Below are 20,246 nucleotides of genomic sequence, written 5' to 3'. Positions count from 1 at the left end.
TTCCAAAAACATGCATGGTAAGTTGATTGGACACTCTAAATTGCCCCTAGGTTTGATTGTGAGTGCGGTAGTTTGTTTGTCTCTGTGTGCCCTGCGATTGACTGGCAACCAATTCAGGGTGTCCCCCGCCTACTGCCCGAAGACAGCTGGGATAGGCTCCAGTATGCCTGCGACCCTTGTGAGGATAAGCGGTATAGATAATGGATGGATGGATGGATATTATTATTATTGCCCTGCGATTGGCTGGCAACCAGTTCAGGGTGTATCCCGCCTACTGCCCGATGACAGCTGGGATAGGCTTCAGCACACCCGCGACCCTTGTGAGGATAAGCGGTATAGATAATGGATGGATGGATATTATTATCATTATTTAGCTGTTTCTGAATACCAATAACTGGAAATGTGTTAATATGGTATGATGAACAGTGAATTTCTTGGCCATATTTCCGAAAGTTTAATTTCGTTCGGCGCAGAACAGCTTTTCTCTCCCGGGAGTAAAGGGAGGCTTGGCTGATATACAGGGGGTCTGATATTAATTTATTAATATATTTAAGAATATCAAATAAAATTCTGGAGGGGCTGAAGTAAGTTGGGCATGGGCCAGGCGCATCATCAGATGGGTCCTCTCACAACATATTAGCAACATTTACAGTACATGTACTGTATATCATGCATGATATAAGCAGTATTTATATCAACCAGCGCGGCTACACTTCCCTCCCAAAGTATTGGAAAGTATGAGTCCATTTCCTTTTGTTTATTTGTTTGTTTTTGTTTTGTTGTAGACTGAAGACATTTGGATTTGACGTCAAAAGATCAATATTGCCGTGCCCCTTCCTAAAATAATGGCCAGTATTAACATTGATTCCGTTTTTTCCCCAGACAGCGGAAAAAAACGGAACTAAATGCTGATTATATTCATTTGAGGGGTACAATAAAGGATGTTCCTCTGTTTGAGGATATAGCCAAGGGGTGGCCAGAATCCAGAAGAGATGCTTAATTTAATTTAATTTTATTTTATTTGATAAAATATGACAAAGGCCATTATCATAAGAGCGTGATGATGATATGAGACAACAAACCAACATTTCGGCTTTTATTTCCAGGTATTTACATGACTTGGAAACAGAATTTACAAGATAGCATTATTTGTAAGAAAACAGCATTTTTTACGCATTTTTTAATTTAGAGTTTTATTTAACCGAACATGCATGTTTTTAGAAGGTGGTAGGAAAACCCACACAAGCATGCGGAGAACATGCAAACTCCACACAATAAGGCCTGAGCAGATTTAAGCCCAGACCTCAGAATGAGGCAGACGTGCTACCCACTCGCACTCTGTGCTGCCCAACCTGAATTCAACAAAATAATAATAATACTAATACAGTGGTACGTTGACCTACCAGTGCCCCAACTTGTACGTCGCTTGGTCCATTTTTTTGGTGTCGCAACGATTACGCCACTAGATAGCGGCAGCGAACTTCACATCTCCTCCACCAGTTGTGCAAGTGAAAGTACAGATAATTTGTGTTTTGTGCTCACATTCTACGTTTTTGTGCAGGTATTTTTTGCCAAAGTTCTATGTTCCAAGCATGGATTCTCAGAATTTGGGTTGTGGGAAGATAAAGATGACGTCCATTGTATTATAGTGTCAAACCACAGAATAACATGATCAAAGTATAGTCAACGTGGCAAACCAATGGAGCGTAGTTGGTCTTCTATGCTGAAGCAGAAGAATGAGTCGACACCAGCTAAGGGCGGTAAAATTATTTTGAAGCGCTGATGCTGAAAAGATGGAGAAGCTGCTGAAAGTGAGGAAAGCGTGATGAAAAAGACAAAAATCAGTGAAAACAGTAAAGTGAAAGTTAAGTCAGAAATTTTCATTGCAATGATATGTTCCATGTGCTCACATTAGTTTAAACACGGTACTGTGATTAACATTGTGTTCGTGGAATAAGAATTAAGCAGAATAATACACCCATTCTCAGCCATCCAAGGAGGCTGACTTTTTATACACCCTGTGGTCCACTGAAATTGACGTCAAAGCTAGCCCTGGCTGCAGAACGTAGAGTCGTGGCTTATCGTGGGCTGGACCTAAACCTTTGACTCCGGCTGCACTGATTCTAAGCACCTTTTCTATTCGTTTTTGTTAATCTAATTCCTTGGCGGTTTTAATGATGCAGCGTTTTATGACGTCACGCTTACTTTTTGACACTTTTTTGCATTTGGCATATGTTAAATAAAGACATATTTATAAAAAAAAATAAAATAAAAAAAAGAACATAGACTCTCAACCCTCAGTCAGTTGAGACGGAGCTATGAAATATTGGGCGAAAGTGGTCGAAACGGCCATTTGACGTCCATTCTAGGTGAACAGAGAGTTGCAGAGCCACGAAGGCTTGTAAAGCGTGTTCAGGGGCCCTAAAAATGGGGAGTTGATGTTGGTTCTGAGTGTTGAGGCGGCTGGGTTTAATAGTTGTGGGTCCTTCACTGAAATGAGTGGGACATGTAGTACGACATATTCCCAGCAGAGGGCATACTCCCTGTATAGTTGAGGTTAATCTTTAGGTTTCAGTCAGTTGATAATTTGTCATTTTCAATGTGAAATGAAGTGTTTTTAAAATGTAACGTCATAAGACGGCCCATCATTGAAGCTGCCAAGGAAATAGTTGAACAAAAAGAAAAGCAGAAGGCAATAATGTTGAGAATTCATGTAGGCGGAATCAAACGTTTAGGTCCACCCCACGATGAACTCGAACTACATTCTTCAGCCAGGGCTTACTTACACCAGTGTTTTTCAAACTTATTTGAGTCAAGGCACATTTATTTCATTGAAAAAATCCTGCGGCACACCAGCAGCTGAAATTGTAAAAAAAAAAAAAGCTTATTTTAGAAATACACCGTAAGTGTTATATTGTTTATATAAGCATTTTTTAACATTGAAGAATGACGTTATATTATAACGTCTTGAATAGGAATTAAACAAACACAAAGAAAATATATTTTTTAATGTTTCACATTGATACTTACGCAATGTGAAACATGGGCCTGTTTGGAAAAACATGTGGCACTAATTCTCTTTTCTCTAAACAAAGACAATTAGCTACCTGCTGCTGCTGCTACCTGCTGGTATGGAAGAGCACTACAGTGTAGCAAAGACATGATTATGATGCCAGGCGCTAGACCGCACAGGCACACAAATTAGATAATTTCGCACGCTGCCAGGCGCTAGACCGCACAGGCACACAAATCAGATAATTTCCCACGACACACCTGACAATATCTCGCGGCACACACACGGTTTGAAAAACACCGATTTACGGCACTGGCTTGCATAGCGAACGTCACGTGACCAAACGCAGAAAACAGGTGACTAGACTAGTGGGGGCACATATTATAGCGAAAACAATTTTGGACTTGGCTTCCGATTTAAAAGAATCAAATTAAAGGCTTTAGATTATCTAAGGAAAAACTGTTAATTTCTATTTTAATATTATCATCTCTCTATGTTTTTTTTAATGCAGTACAGTGCTATTTCTTATTAAAAACAAGGGCCCGACCAATTTGAATTTTTTTGAGGCCGATGGATTTTGTCAGAATACAATTCCGATAACCGAACAATTGGACGATTAATTAAAAAAAAAATATATAAGGGAATAAAACAAATTATTTTCTGATTCCTAAACGTCTCTGATTCCTCACAATAAAGATATGACACACAGGCAGAACATGTGACTGTTTTACAATACTTTGCCCTTTAGTGTTTGTTTAACTTTACAACAGAGGGAAAAGTAGGCAGAGGTTGGCTGATTATTTTTTGGGGGGATGTTTGAAGGTATTTATCTTTGTTTTATGATGTAATGTGTTAAAGAGGAAAGTCAAGTGACGCTCAGTTGCGGCTCACCTGTTTTTTGGGTTTGGTCACATGATGTTCGCAAGGCGAGCCCATGTTTACTTTGATGTCAATTTTAGTCAACATAAAATGTCAACCTCCTTGCTTGGCTGAAAATAGGTGGATATGTCTTCTTAATTTTTATTCCACAATCGCGACTCAGCCAATATTAACTGATTAAATTGGCCGGCCGATTAATGAGTTAGGCCCCTTTAAAAACACACACCGAAAAATTGTGGGTGTTTTTTGGTGCTTTAGAAGGGCTGAATGCCATTTCTATTAATTTTAAGGGGGAAGTTGATTTGAGACTCAAGTGGTCTGAGATACGAGTCTGGTCAACTCTGGAGTCAATGTACCACTGTAATAATATAATCCGCTTGAAGATCAGCTGAAAAATATAAATGTACAAATATGAGCTTTGACCTCACGCATCTTTGTTTGGACAGTCCTGAAAATCAGTAGAATTGCTGAGCGCTGACCTTCGCACAACCATCAAACCCTAGTAATGATGGCACAGTCACATTTGGTGTTGATGAAAATGTTTGTTGAATAGCCGTCAGTACGGTCTCCAAACAGCCTCCGCATTTGCCGGGGAGCTACTATGACTGGACTCCACCTCCACAGCCACGCCCTCATTCTGATTGGGCAAAGACGGGTGCAGGAGCGGGGAGCCTGTTGAGGCGTTGGTGCAAGGAGGTAAGATTCTCGGAGGTGAACGAGCGTCGCCGCCGCCTCCCCCGGCCATCATGGAGAACTGGTACGATCCGGCAGCCGTGGAGTAGTACACGTGATAGGGCGAGGAGGTGGATTGAAAAGGCCTGTTCTGGCCCTGGTGCGGCGTATTTGACGGGTATGGAGGCGGCAGGTAAGTGTGATACCTCCCGGCGGGTGTGGTTGCCATAGCTGTCGCCATGGTGATGCCGAGGGCGCCGTTGGAGACGGGATTGTGGGGGGGCGTGTAGGTGAAGGCAGCCGTGGGGGGGTAATGTACGCGCGGGTCCGAGAAGCGGGTGTCTGGCAAGGAGGGGACAGAGGTGAAAGATCGTTCCAAGGTCATCCTTGGGTCACTAAATGCGGTCAGGTCGGGACCTGAATGAGGGCAAAGTTCAAGGCTGATGATTTGGTTCTTTTGGTGTTATCGTAAGCTTTGGATGTGTATGTTACCTGTCAGACGCGAGGACAGGTCGCTTAGCGATGAGCGACTTGGTGAAAGGGGATTGGTCGAGTGGATGGTAGGTGTGGTTATCTGTCCAAGATAGGGATAGGATTGGTCGTAGGACCATGATGGAGATGACTGCATCTGTCGCCCTTCTAGGAGAAGGACAGAATGACAAGATATGAATTACTTGCCACACCATTTGGATTTTAGTTTCTGAGTTATCAACTCTAAAAGAGGAAGTCAAATATTTTCTTGATAATAAATATTGTTCTATGCACCCCCACAAGTCTAAACTCGGCATTCTGAAAATATTGTATTTGTGGAATATGAATTAAGCAGCAAAAATCCATCTGCTTTTAAACATCTCAGAGGCGGCCATTTTGCTACTTGCTGTCGACTGAACATGACGTCACAGTGCCTTAGGGCCAATCACCAATCACGGCTCAACTGTTTTCTGGTTTTGGTCATGTGACGTTCGCAAGCTTAGACCTAAGCACCGACATACACTGTGTATGCGTACAGTGTACTGTATATGATGGAATAATATTTGCAGCGACTTTTGTTCTGATGGACTTTGTCTTCATTTCATTGTTGATGGTTGTGACAATATGATGCTGACGAAACTTTGAGTAGCACTCACAGATATACTTTATAAGAGAGAAATCAGAGAAATCACTCTATTCAAATTAGGCACGATTAGTGAGTGGCAATGCAAGATGGCCGCCGGTGACTTCACTTCTCTCTACGGCGAGTAAGCGGCATCGTTCGTCCGTTAGGTGTCATTTTCCGTCGACAGCAAGCGGCAAAATGGACAACCCCTGAGATGGATTAAAAACGACTGGATTTTGCTGCTTAATTCAGACATGCAATGCAATATTTATCAGAATGCCGTGTTTAGACTAGTGGGGCGCATCCAGCATATTATTGTAAAGAACGCATTTGACTCGACCTCCCCTTCAAAGTGCACCTTTAGTGAATGACATATTCTACTTGAAAATCGTGACTGATTACAGTATTCGCCTTACTGCAGAATAGTGCACCGTCGTGCAGGGGTCACAAACATGTTACTTGCCGGCACATGGTAGACCCCCGGGACCACGTGAGTAGCCAGTGGGTCTGTTCTAAAAATAGCTCAACAATAATGGGATGTTGTGATTTCCTAGGATGGTTGTAGAATCGATCTTTGGAAAATGTAAACACTGGCAGAGATTTAGAGAACCAAAGTGTTACATATTGATTGTGAAATTATTGTGAGCAATCTCTTGAATTGATTAATTACATCAAAACAGGACAGGTTGCTAACCTGGAAGTGTAACCGGCTGGAAGTTACACAACAATGAGCGTGTTCCCTTTTTGTTGGACATGTATATTTTGCACGTGTGTGACTTCACTTTTAGGTTGATATTATCAGCGTCACTACCGGGCAAATAAGAGGAAACGATACCATCGTTTAGTGTCTCAGCGAGGTTCCGTGATGACACAAACGCAAACAGTAACGGGGAACAACGAGATTGACGAAAAGATTAACTTTGATGCATTTGTGTGTGAATGTGTGTGTGGCATTCATTTGAGTCCTACCTGCTTTTGTTGTGATAAACAAAATTGTTTCATCATGTCTGCTGACAGATGCAGCTTTGACTTTTGAACTTAGCTCCTAGCTTGCAACAGAAGCCTTTCCAAATCCAAAAATCTCTTTCTGTGACAGAGAACTACACCTAGAAAACGTGGACATTACCAATGGCTATTTTGTGTCACGTTGTAGTTCTTACCAGTCGCCATCTGGGTGTGGGCGGGGCTGGAAAACGAAGCCGAGTGCAATGTGGCCGCCGTCGACTGACGCGTGTTACAAGCGGAGGGCTGATGATGATGATGATGATGATGATGAGGATGTGGATGAGGATGATGGTGGTGTGGGGGAGTCACTCTCATGGAGCTCCGCCTCAGCTGCTCCAGCTCTGTGAGTCTCTCCGAAAAGGCCAACGATCCAGGCTTGATGTCATCCATCTTCTGGCGATGACCTAAGAGAGGATTTTATTACTGAGCTTAATACAGTTTCTGGCTTTGTGTGTTTATGCGCACGTGCACATTGTCTGTGGTGCTGGTTGCACGTCAAAGCTCCTAATGGGTGTGTGTGTACAGTCATCCCCCCGCTATTATATAGCTTTGCCACAAATAGTGAAAAACTGGGAGTAATTGACACCAAAAAAGTTCAGAATTGTTGAAATTGATGCCACAAGATGGCGCCAAAGCACTTCTTTTCTATTAGACAGGTCAAAGCCCCTTTCTCCTTATATGCATACGGACCGAGCCCTGCCGTGAATAGTGAAAAAGCGCAATTGACGCGACCCCATTAAACAGTTTGAAATTGCCTATGCGTGCCACAAGTGGCACCAAATCACAATTTTTCTTCTAGACTGGCCAAACCATTTTCCTCCTTATATCGATAGGGACAAAACTGGCAGGCCATGATTAGTTAAAAAGAGACCGTGATTAACCAACTCTCACAACAAGGTTTATAACTTCCTATAGATGCCAGAAGATGGCGCCCAAACACTACCTTTCTAGGAGACCTGTCTCGTCTCCTCACTTCAACATGGTTCCTTGGCACCCAGATGTCACAAGATGGTGCCAAAGAACTACTTTTCTACTAGACATGGCTTTGGCGCTATCTTGCGACATCTCATCGTGTTTCAGAAAGTGTACAAAAACAGCGAATAGCCAAGTTCTTCAGAAAATAACAGAAGAAGGTTTTGGAACAAATTGGTGAAATCAGTCGAGGGGTAACTCTGAACTTGTGGTAAAGGGTGAGTGATTGACGCCAATCTAAAGTGACTGTAATTGTATATGTTAATAGTTTAAACCGTAAATATTCCACAAAATATTACCCCAAAACACTTTAATATGATTTCAAATTCATCTTACAACTTTAAAAAAAACAAACGTTTTGGGGTGAATGACTGAGGATAGATTCCACAGAAGAACTGACGAAAAGGTGAACTGCGGATAGTGAAACGCGAATCGGCAAGGCTTCACTGCATATGCTCGTGCACTTGTATGTTGCAGTGCGTGAGAGACCAGTGACGGTCGTGCCCAAACTGAAAGAGCAAAGCTGGAGTGATAGAGGAAGTTGGCATTTGCATCGGTGACTCACTTAGCTGTCGATTCTGAAGCAACGATTCCAAGTTTGTAGCTTAGCCAACAAGAAAACAACGGGACTTATTCACACTAGAATTGATGCCACAAAATGTGGTCTTGACCTTGAAATGACCGTTTGAAAATGACGTGTTACGAAAGTAATGGAGAATTCAAAGAGCCCAGAGGGGTGCCACGTGATATTTGATGTGTTACTCACGTCGTGGCTCTCTGGGACCATCCACTGTGATTTTGATGGCTCTCTGGTATGTCGCCACCTGAGAGGGGTTTGTGAACACTGTGATGGTCAGGGTAAAACTCTTGCCTGTGAAAAGTGAAGGGAATAAAGATATCAAGAGGTGAATTAGTGTATCTATAACAAAATGGGAACATCTGTCAAGTGTCCTCTATTTGTTGAAACGCTTTTTGATCACATTTGATTTAAATAGTCCTAATTATGCTGTGAAGTTGTGTCTCTTAACATACACACAAATTTGTTACCAAAATCTGTTTATCGAACTCGAGGAAGAGAAAAAAAGGGGGCGACATGGATCAGCAAAAATCACATCAGCTAGTATTATCAGATCAAAATTTCCTACCATGCTGCGTCCACACTTAATGACAAAAACGTGATTGTTTCGCACTATAGCGTCTGTCTGTCTTGAATACGCGGTTCAGGTTTGGTAGCATTTAAACAATAAAAAACAAAGACGTGACACTAACAACTTTTGCAAAACAGGAAGCTCTGACTAATGATGACTAAGTTCATCTTTCCTTCATCATCTTAACGTCATCAGAGCTACCAAAACAGTTTACAAATGTGTAAATGCGTTCATTCCAATTGCCAGCTTACTTCCTTTAGTCGTCTTTTGGTGACCCATCCTGATTCCTGAACATTTGTATGTTGCGTGTTCACATTATGGTTGGAATTTGCGAAATATGCGTTCATTTTAATTGTTCTTAAGCAGTGATGTTCATCATGTTGGGATAAAATGCCTGTCTTGTCTTTTAAAGTTCCAAACAAATGTTATACATGAATTCATGTTACCTGGTAATTTATCTAACAATTTTAACAATTACAATTTTATAGGGAACCATGTCTTTCATGGGCTGTAGATATTTATACTTAGTGAATGGATACAGTTTTGTTTGGAGTAGTAACACTGCTCAACAATTTTTTTTTACATTTTTAAATCCGAGGTGGAAGTAAACTTTTCTAGACGATTTTTTTGCGCTGATTCCAAATCTGTCCTCGATTTTACGCCAGCACATCAGGTTTCACACAAAAATATAATGTCATATATACATATGTTGTAACATGTATGAAGAAAGGGTTACGTTCGACAACAGGTTTTTTTTTTTTCTAAAACGTCATAGCTATAAATAACAATGCATGGTAAAAATCTGTAATGCGTCAGCTATAGGTCAAACAAAACAAATGAAAACATCTCAAAAACCTGATGTGCTAGAAAAAAAAATCAAATCAGGAAAAAAAAAATACATTTTGTGACACATAAAATCGTCTCTGCTTAAAATTTGCTGGTTACCACTGAAACAGTATGATTAACTAAAATAAATATTTATAGCTTTGATTACTGTGTGTGCAAATCCATGGGAACAGCGCACATTCTATTCCAAACAAAAGTCTGAAGAAAAACATCCAATGTGTTATTCCTTTGCAAAAAGTGAAGACAAAAAGTAATATTAAGCCTAGGTGCATTTGCATGTATGCAAATAAAATCTCTTTGTTTTCTTTTTCTGTTTTAAAACACATTGCCACATATTGTACCTACACACACTGCTGTTTTAAATAGATATGTTGAACTATTTGCCTAACTGTTGGGCGCGTGCGTGCATGTGTGTGTATGTCTCTTAATAGAGGAGGAAATGGGGGTGGGGGGCCCAGTCGGGAAGTAGTTTTGAAAACTGACTTTTATTCACTTGCACTTTCCCCCGTGTATATGTCAGCGTGGTATGTATTTGTGCACAAAAGGTGTTTTGGCACGTGCGTCTAGTTTTGCACAAGTAAGCAACATCATACCTCTCCCGCTGCGGCCGACGAAGCGCAGGTCATTGAATCGGGCTACTTGGTTTTTAATAGCAGCCGTGGCGTTCCGGAGCTCTGCTGAGTAGTTCTCGTCATTGCCCGCCATCACTGTCACCATGGTACCGTCGGGGACCTCGCCAAGCGCAACCACCTGATCACGTCCCAGAAAAAATGTTTAATCGATCATCAATGAATAACAAATGACTTGGGCATAGGATGAATCATAATGGTCAATGTGTTTGAATGATGGGGTTCAAACTATGGCTTGGGGGCCACATAAGGCCCTCCATCAGTTTTTTGCGGTCCTTGGAATATACTATAAATAGCATTTGACTCGCCCTATGTCATGATTAAAAAAACAGCATCCTCCATTGATGTGCTCACAACAACTACCACTAATACTATGACAAAAGTAATTAAAAAAAAAAAGTAAATTGGTTTAATACTGTAGCATTAATTGAAAGCTAATTCAATTAGCTTTTCTCGCTATGCAAGGAAAGATTATTTCGCTTCAGAGTAAAAATGTGAAACCATGATTGTTTCATTTTCTGCTTTGCGTCAAGGTCAGATTTGTGAAAAAAACATTACGCAGGTGATCCTGATGAAGTAAACACTCAACTTGTCAGCTTAAACCTTCAACAACCAATACAAAGAGGACAGTAACAGAGTATCACAAAAATCCAATCTTTTAAATATCAGCCTTTGCCCAATGTTTGAGATGTCAATTTGATGATTTTTAGAAAAAGAGATAGGATATTAATATTTGGGTATTATTTAATTGCTGTTTTTCTCAAAAATATGAAACATTATCGAAGTGATTTGTGTTTTCATCTCATCAATACTTCATTTGAGTTTTACAATAACAAAATGTGTCATAAATATGAAACACTTTCTTTAAAAACATTGTCTGCCAAACATTTGGGCTGACATCTATGGTAGCGGCATCAACCATCGTAAAAGCTGATAATTTGCTTTCTGAATGTGCTCAAGTGTGTGGTTCAAGGCTTCATTCAGATTGCTTCTGTTTTGGTTTTGAACGTGGAGATGTGATTTAACGGCTGCTTAGTGCAGTGGTCGATTTTTCCAAGTGGGGTACAGGGCTGCAGGCCACCACAAAATCATGACAAATCTTAAACTATTTGCCTTATCACATTCAACAGAAAGCTATATTGTAACAGTTGTTTCCAAATGAATACAGTATATTATATAAAAAGTCATGTATAATTACTCAGCATACATTTATATACACTGCTATATATATATTTTAGCAATAAATTAAAGGTGAACAATTTCAGTGACCTTTTTTTTATGTATGAAGAAAACAAAGTTAATTGGACACATGAGTGTGGCTGTTGAATACTCATACATCTCTCTCTCTCTCTCTCTCTCTCTCTCTCTCTCTCTCTCTCTCTATATATATATATATATATATATATATATATATATATATATATATATATATATATATATATATATATATATATATATATATATATATATCCATGTTATATGTGCATCATAACAATAATCTGTTATCAGGAATATATAAGTGGCACTTCATTAGGATGCATAACACAGCACACACATGTTCGCAAGTGTGAGGGCCCGCGAGCGAGCTAATGCAGCAAACCCACTAAATGAGTCGGGTCTGCGGCTAAAAGCCACTTTTGCCACAAATGCATTTTTGGCCTGAAAGTGCAGGAAAGACGTGCACAAGCATCAACAGGATATTACGAGACCATTAACCCATGAAAATATAAGTACTGGAATACACTACATACATAAAATGGAGACTCAAATGTGTGTTTGATAGCGTAGCAGTTAAATTATTGCTTTTTTTTTTTTTTTTTTGCAGTTACTATATGTTACTTGTAGTTTACTGTTAAGCGACCGTTGACAAGGTAATAGCCAAGCTAAGTTGATGATGATGATGATGATGATGGTGTCCATGATAAACACAGAGAGACTATTCTCTTTCTAACAACATCAGGGTAAATGTTGGATTGTTACATATTGTTACCAAATTCGGACATTGTAGACCAGTGTTTCCCAACCGTTATTGAGCTAAGGCACATATTTTACATTTGGAATAGCTCATGGCAAAGAAAAATGACACAAAAATATATATAGGGAAATACAGATTTTGTCTCGATATACTAACACACTAACTACAAAACTCAAAGATAATATTCTGGTGTGTGAACGTTAATAGGTGGATCCACGGGTTGAATGTATCTTACACCATCTCGTGGAAGAGAATATAATTGTTTTGCCTGTCACTATATGTCATTGGTGTAGACAGTTAGACAAAGATCAATTGCAGTATTTGTGCTAAATAGAGACTTTTTAAATCAATTAAGTGAAATTGGATGATTTCATGCATGAGGATCTCTCACAGCACACTGACATGGTAGTTTGGAATCACAATGAGCTAAAGCACGGGCGTCAAACTGAAGGCCCGGGGGCCAGATGCGGCACATCACATCACTTGATACGGCCCACTAAAGCAAACCATGTGCTTCCTTGCTTGAATAAATTGTAAATAGTCTTCACTTTTAATAGCATTGCTATATTGTTAGCAACTGTTGACCATACCTCTTTTTAAAATTAGTTGAACAATAATTGAACAATATTTTTTGTGACTTCAGAAAAATGTATCTTATCCAGCAATATGTAATAACATGACAAGACGATGACGTGTTTCCTGTAATAACTGCTGTGATTCACAACAAATGACACTCTTGATAGAAGGTGTTGTAACAAACAGCATATCATCATCCAAATGTGGGGAAAATAGAGAACACGGGCTTTCTGACCTTAAAAGCGATAGGCAGGGTTTTGTTGCACCTCCAGTGTGTGGGCAGCACTGAACACAAGAAGTTGGGACTGTCTGTCTTCACCAGCTCGCCCGGATGATCTGACAGCACCTGCGAGGTAAATGATCGAGTATTTAGTTTTTCTAAAACATTATAAAAGCATGAACAAGGATCCACAAGCGTTCAGCCTACCATGTCACGATCGGCCATGCGCAACTTGCCCACCAGGGATGCTCCGCCTCCAGCCTCCTGGGCACCCAGGGCCTCAGCCATCTTTCCCCCGGAGGCGAGGGTGGTGGATGGGGGCGTGTAGCGCCGGCCAGGGCAGGGGTCTGGAAGAAATGTTGATTGGCAAATCACTATGAAAATAGAAAAAAATTACAAATAGCTGGAAACATAAACACAAGAAATATATGTCGACATGGAATATAAACAGTGGGACGTTTTCAGAATGAAGGCAACAATTTGAAGCAATTTCATGACATTTGAAAAAAAATTTTTTAAGTCATGTTGGTGACTCAGAGCTAAAATTACTGCTCAGTCTACAGACTTGGCGCACAGTACAAACTGCCCACAATATTAGTTACACATAATATCATATATCATATCATAATGACAACTAATACATCGGCATCAAAACCTCCTTCATATACAAAGATAATAATACTGTACTCAATCCTGACTGACAGTTGCAATATGTTTATTAAAGTGGGTGTAATTTGCAGTGGGGCACAATTTAACTTTGACATGAGACTATAATATAGTACTTATTATAATAAATATTACTGTACTACCTCATAAGATTCATAAAATAGATATCTATTACAGAAATAGTACATTCATTTTAACATAGCATAGCTAATTCAGTTCTGCCTTAGCACCTACACTGCTTTCAATTAATTTGAATTAATTCATATTTTAACACATTAGCGTCAAGAGGTTGAATTATTTTTAAGTATGATGTCAAAATAGATTTTTTTACCCCCACCCCCAAGTAACAAATACATTGTGTGATGAATAATCATTGTTTAGATACCCATTATATATTTTGTGTGTTTTTCCTTTTGTGTTAAATTTTATGCCTGTCCTTCAATTTACCTCATTAAGCAATTGTATCTGTCAAAAACACTCGAAACGCAATATATGAGTAACGATCAGTCATAGAGTGAGTACATTTTTCTTCAACTCTGTATGATGTAATAATATAAATAATAATGAATAAAGATAATGACTGGTGTACCGTATTTGGCGTCCCAAAGGAAGACCATTTGTGCGACTTTCAGTCAATAAACGTCCAGACAAGTCTCCTTTTGCTCCTTTTCTGTCCTCTTCTGGATGATTTAAGTCCGTTACAACCGGTGCGGCTTTCAAAAACTACTTCCTTTAGTTTGTTCCCCCTCCACGCCGCCAGTAATAAAAAATATATATAGTTGCCACAATCTTCGAAACGACCTCAAGCCTGCTGCACACGCAGACGACAACAATAGCGAAGAACGAGAACGTAGCTTGTTTCAACATGGAAAAGTGGTCATATTAGCAACCAACACCCGCGCGTGTGTGCGTATGTGTGTGTCTTCCCAGTAAATGACTATTGACGCTCACAGCCACTGAATTTTTACCGGAACACCCCACGTTTGTGTCTCATCCGGGCAAGTGCGGCGGTTGCTCACTGCTGCCATCTAATTGGTTGCTGAGCTGCCGAGCTCTAAGATGGAAGCTGAAAGGGGCCAATCAGCTTCATGTCCGTCCGTAAGGATGGGGAAGTGGGCTGGCTAGGTCGAGGGGGGCGGGGCGGGGGCGGACAATGTCCTTCCACTGAAGAGCATCAAGAAAGCTCCACTTTCGTCCTTCTAAAACACGACATGCAGACAACTATATATATTTTTTACATTCCCGAAATCCCTACTTTTCCCATAGTTCCACATTTTCCTGAAAAAAAAAAATGCATTTGAAAATATGGGAGACATTATTCAAGTTTACCTCACACTTTCGTCTTGCTCTACTTATTCAATTATTTTCCAAACCATTCCAACTTTCAGGTCATTCATAACTTCTTGAAAAAATCATTTTCATATTCCCAAAATTACTTTTTTGTTAGTATTTCACATTTTTCACATATTTGACTAAGTACCCAAATAAATGGAAATTGCAATTTTAGCTATCTGTTACTCATTTCTCTCTCGATTCAAACCATTTGAATTGCAATGTGTTCATCTCATTCTTGATGCCTGCAGTTATTTTTCCACATTTCCCAAATTTCCCGCATTTTATGTAGTCTACAATTTCCTAAGAAAAAAAATCAAATTAAGTCAGGAATGCTAACTGTTTTATCTCAACCTTCCACATTTCTCCACCAATTCAACCCAGTCCACCTTCAAATGTTCCCTGCATTCCAGACATCTACAGACCTATTTTGCATATTTCCTAAATTTCCACATGTTCAGTATTCAATATTTTCCATGAAAAAAAAACCCAAATGAATGGAGACATATCAGAAATGTACCAAATCCTTCCACATTTCTCAACTGATTCCAACCATTCCCATGAGCAGCTAGCTCATTCAGGACATACATGGAGCTACTTTCCACATTCCTAAACTTCCCACATTTTCAGAATTCCACATTTCCACATTAAAATTCACAAATGAAGAGACAGTTTACATATGTACCTCCATCTTCCACATTTCTCAACCCAAATTAACAATTGCAACTTCAAATTGATCTGTTCCTTCAGGAAATGTGTTCAAATCCTCATCAAGATCACTGAATTTAACAACAGTTACATTATTACTACTATAATTCAGTAATTCTTCTCATCATTTTCCACATTACATATAATAATATGGCCTTTCAGTTCAGTATCAGCTCTTCTGTATTCATAATTTCTCCGAACGTCATATCACTTTTGAATGAGCATGCGGAACCCCTGTGGTGCTCACAATAATATAAAATAGAAAGTTTGCAGAGAAGCTAATGTATAGAAATTTGAAGAGTGCAATAGAGCTGGCTTATCCATGCAAAGACGGGGCGAAACATTCCAATTCCCAGCAGAGAGGCCAGCTTCCAAAAATCGACTGCGGCTTTCTTGTTAAGGAAACAACACGAGAGCTCCAATTGACACTGTTCAACTGCTCGCTTCAATCAAAGTCGTCATTCTGTTATTGGTCTACAATGGTACATGTGTGGTGCATGGATGAAATATCACAAGGCAAGGTGAGGGTAAATCTGTTTTTGTTTTGTTTTTTGTTTTTGTCTACATTTCCCCAAACGCACACATTTGAACGCCTCTGCCCTGCAGTTAAAGCAGACCAATACCGGTTTACGGCCAATAGGGGACAGTGAGGGATCGAAGGCATAGCTGTGTTCAACAAAGTCAACATATGGTACTAAATTCAATTACACACTGTGATGTTTTCCTCTTAGCTATTTTATTGACATTTGTGTTGGGAAATTCTGAGGTGTAAAAACACATTTGCTATAAAATACAGTGGCCAATGAAGATGGTTATAGTCTGAAAATCCTTTCCGTCACACAGAAGTTTTAATATATCTTTGTATTGCTATGAGCAGACATCTACTGGTATGCTGATTTGATGAATATGTATAAATGATCATCACCATTAGATCTTTCTACCCCACAAACTATACAGCGAGTGATCCGTTCGGTTACCAGTATGCTGTGGAAAGAGTTTTACCATATGCATTGGTGGTAGTAGTTGTTCCTGATGATACACACATATCTAAATGAAAAAATACAGACATCATATGAAGAATTACTGTTGGGTCAATAATTTCAAAAACATGCTTTGTCCTAGTTTCCGATCTAAACTTTTGTTGAACAGATTGTTGACAGTACTTTGTCCGCTAAATATTACATATTTGGCACACCAAACTTTATATTGAGTACATCATTGAAGTGAGTGCGTATGATTTCAGTGAAGTCAACATTCTATTGCCTTACAGCTGCTGTCGGAAGAGTTTTGAGAAAACGCCAGTCTGCCCCTGTGGCCAAAGGGGAATGATAAAAAATGTAAACGCCTCTTTTCTTGTCTGGCCTAGAGCAGAACGGGATGTGATTTGCCTTTGGAAATATTTATATTCTACTATCTTGATAACGGCCCTATTTACTCACAAAAAAGAGAAAAATGAAGTTATAATGTAGTCTTTATATGTATTTGAAAACAACACAAATTGATTGCGCAATTATTGATAACATTTTAAATTTGACCATTAGATCTTTTACTAAAATGCAAATTTACTACAGTGCTGTTGTGGGCAGAGTGATCAGATACTGTTCTACAAAGTAACACCCTGTTTTATCACCTTTCAAACCAACACAAGACACCAATTGGAAAGGCGTGAAAGTTACCATGAAGGTGATCGGAATAAGGACACATTTGAGGAAAATGTGGCAAAGCAGTCATTTAGAATCTGTGAGCATTCCTCCCAAATTCTTTTTCCGGATTTTGAACTTCTGCCGTCTGGTAGCCTGTTAATGGAAATCATTCCGTCCAACATGAATCTGTAGTTTGAACGTGCAAATTGCACATTCCAAAACATTACTTACATTTCCCCCCCATTGATTAGTGTCAGCATAAATGTAGCTTTTTAAGCAAGATTTTATTACTGGTGGGAACTAAGTAAAGTTAGGGTTACCGTCCCGTGGCTTATTTAACTTGCGGACAATATGAAGATGACATGAGAATGTTTAGTGTGACCTAAATGTATGTGCTAATTTCTATGAGGTGTGTGTAATGTAATGCGGAAGAGTATATTGTATGTATCATGAGTGAAGTTACAACAAAGTTTTCCTGCTCCTGAAACAAAACAAAAAAAAGAACTAACTAAAATCACCTTACATCTGTCATTGATTCTTAAAATACACAGCATTTGATCATGTTTGAGTTATTCATCTTTTGGTGGCATCATAAACAAAGCCCCGGCACGCCGCCCCCGTGAGAGAGCGTTCAAGGCTTTATCGTACTTGAAAATTCTCAGTATGCGCATGAGAAAATCAGATCAATGAGAGAAGTTTGCGGCTTTACCAAAGAGTTCGCTGCCTGATCGGCCCTTCCTCATCAAGAACATGGCCAAGGACAGCGGACCGGAACCAGAGAAAGCTCCCGGGTTCATGCTGGGATCCTCGGCAGGTGATGGCCGCTCCTCTAATTTCCAAGCCGAGCACGATGAAAATAGCTGATTTTAACAAACCCGACAAAGAACATGTGAGACAAAAACAAAGGAGATTAGATTAATAAAAATTTAGGGAGATGATCAACTCTGAAGAAGGAGAGGTCAGCCACCTTCATCAGCAGTTTTTATACTCTCATTCACCTCGCCATCCTTCCCCCTCTAGCATAAAAAAAACACTAAAATGTGAAGGAAAAAGAGCAGCCAGTCAAGCTGAATTCATCTTCGCCTCTAAAGCTCGTAGCCACAGGGGACACAAGTCCACTTTGCCCTCAGGCGCTTTCGCAGCTGCTAATTTCATTTTCACTTGCCAGTCAGGGCCGTATTCTCCATTTTTTTTGGGTCACTCCCATATTCTCTAAGCCCTTCCCTTTCATTTTCATCCTATTTGGAAATTCCACTTTAAAACTGAGGACGCTGACAAATACAAACACCAAAAACACCTTATATTAAAGCAGCGGTATGAAAAACTCTTTTTTGTTTTTGTTTGTTGTTTTGGTTTGTTGGAAATTTAGACTCTGAGGTAGGCTAACATACGTGTTTTGGACTATGGGATTGGTACTCGTAGTGAGCCCGTGCAAGCACAGGGAGACCACGTAAAATCCGCACCAAATCATGAATGTCGGCTATGGATTTGTGTGATGCTGTCCATGGTGCTGAAGGTAGAGTTTGCACTGATGACTAGGAGTTGGGCATTTGATCGATATCGTAATATATCGTAGCGTTAAAATCAGGTATATATGCTCTTGTTTGAAGTGTACTTTCCTAATAATAAAAGCTTGATTTTCCACAATATTGGTGCTCTAATACTGTATGAGCACAGCAGGTGCAGTACTTCTTGAAAAAAGACTGTTCTGACTCAAGTAGAAGTACTGATTCAACTTCAATTCAATTTAACATAAGTGAAAAAAAAAGTTGAGATTCAACACATCAAATATGTGCAATACCAGTTTTGATAACTGTTGATAACTTTTTTAGTCACAAAATTGTTTCTCTATTTGAATAACTTTCGCAGTGGTCTTAATGAGAAGAAGAAAATAAAATCAGGTTCTTCGACTTTTATGCTATCAAAACCATATTTTCCCATAGCTTTGCTAATGTTGTGAATTGAGTAAGCAATGAGAAATTAGCCAATGATATCGACTTAAAAATACAAACTAATGTTATGTTGGGTTTTTTTTCCAGATTCAACAGAAGTTGGTGGTTTTTAGGCTGGCGCAAAACACAATGCAGATCATCCTTGTGGCTGACAACTTCAAACAATTATTTCAAATAAGGCCATGGATGTGGAATATTTTTGCTTTGAATCTGATGCAATCATCATTAATAGTCCCCGGTTTGCGTTCCTCCATGTCGCTGCTATCCCAGTTTTTTTCCCTGCATTATAAGACCCCAAAATCTCAACCACAGTTGACCTTACCTATCTCTGTGTACATCCTTTTCTTTTTTTAACACCATGTTGACAGCTGTGGCTGTTGTGAAAAATAACAAGCCTACTTTCACAAAGTAGGGAGTAAAAAGTACAGATATCTGAATTCAAACGTAGGCAAGCATCTCCTTCAGTGCAGTAACAAAGTATTTGTGCTTCAATACTTCCCACAGAAGTCACTGATATTGCATTTGTACATTCGCCTGACTCACACTCAGTGCCGAACGGTGTGAATGTAAGTGTCAATGCTTGTCCGCTTCTAGGTGCCCTCTGGGGGGGGTCTGACGACCAATCCAGGGTGTAGTCTACCTTTCACCTGAAGACGGCTGGGATAGGCTCCAGTTGACCTTTTATGAGGACAAGCTGGAAAATGGATGAATGGATTTTTCTTGAACGCACAATAAAAAGCCAGCAGCTACGTGTCCCCTTGGCTGGACCAGCCTGAGGGCAGTGACAACGGCAGGACCCGGATCAATATTGGTGTGCCACCGTCACAAACAGCTCTACGGAACACAACTTGGCCGAAACCGACCGAGAGATTGACCGGGAGGCGGTGGTGTGGCGAGTGGGGATGAGGTGAAGA

General features: G+C 39.8%; 1 protein-coding gene across 3 annotated transcripts; it reads right to left on the bottom strand.

The window, feature by feature from the left end:
• Positions 1 to 1,183: 1,183 nt before the first annotated feature.
• Positions 1,184 to 14,612, bottom strand: runx1 (RUNX family transcription factor 1). Of its 3 annotated transcripts, none has more exons than XM_086038163.1 (8): positions 14,287 to 14,612; positions 13,239 to 13,405; positions 13,047 to 13,157; positions 10,225 to 10,381; positions 8,404 to 8,508; positions 6,821 to 7,069; positions 5,057 to 5,203; positions 1,184 to 4,981 (listed from the first exon to the last, which is right to left on the bottom strand). In XM_086038163.1, the coding sequence occupies exons 1-8, from the start codon at positions 14,312 to 14,314 to the stop codon at positions 4,449 to 4,451; spliced, it is 1,497 nt and encodes a 498-aa protein (XP_085894289.1). In that variant the 5' UTR covers positions 14,315 to 14,612; the 3' UTR covers positions 1,184 to 4,448. The 3 variants fall into 3 exon arrangements, with proteins under 3 accessions (XP_085894289.1, XP_085894460.1, XP_085894379.1); XM_086038334.1 differs by having other exon boundaries at positions 1,184 to 4,906; XM_086038253.1 differs by having other exon boundaries at positions 13,239 to 13,378.
• Between the last annotated feature and the right edge of the window lie 5,634 nt (positions 14,613 to 20,246).

Source organism: Filicampus tigris, chromosome 1 (assembly GCF_054856515.1).
Source record: "Filicampus tigris isolate MCC_2025a chromosome 1, RoL_Ftig_1.0, whole genome shotgun sequence".
In the NCBI taxonomy this organism is placed as follows: Eukaryota; Metazoa; Chordata; class Actinopteri; order Syngnathiformes; family Syngnathidae; genus Filicampus; species Filicampus tigris.
Note: the sequence above shows the minus strand (reverse complement) of the source record. Positions and strands in the feature narration are given on the sequence as shown.

Bases quoted from the DNA above. Each gene is read 5' to 3' on its own strand.
- runx1 (XM_086038163.1), bottom strand. From the start codon at position 14,314: ATGGTCTTCCTTTGGGACGCCAAATACG. The intron at 10,382-13,046 runs GTCAGAAAGCCC...GGACGTGATCAG, and splicing joins CCCTGCCTATCGCTTTTAAG to GTGGTTGCGCTTGGCGAGGT. The intron at 5,204-6,820 runs GTAAGAACTACA...TCCTTCTCCTAG, and splicing joins CCACACCCAGATGGCGACTG to AAGGGCGACAGATGCAGTCA.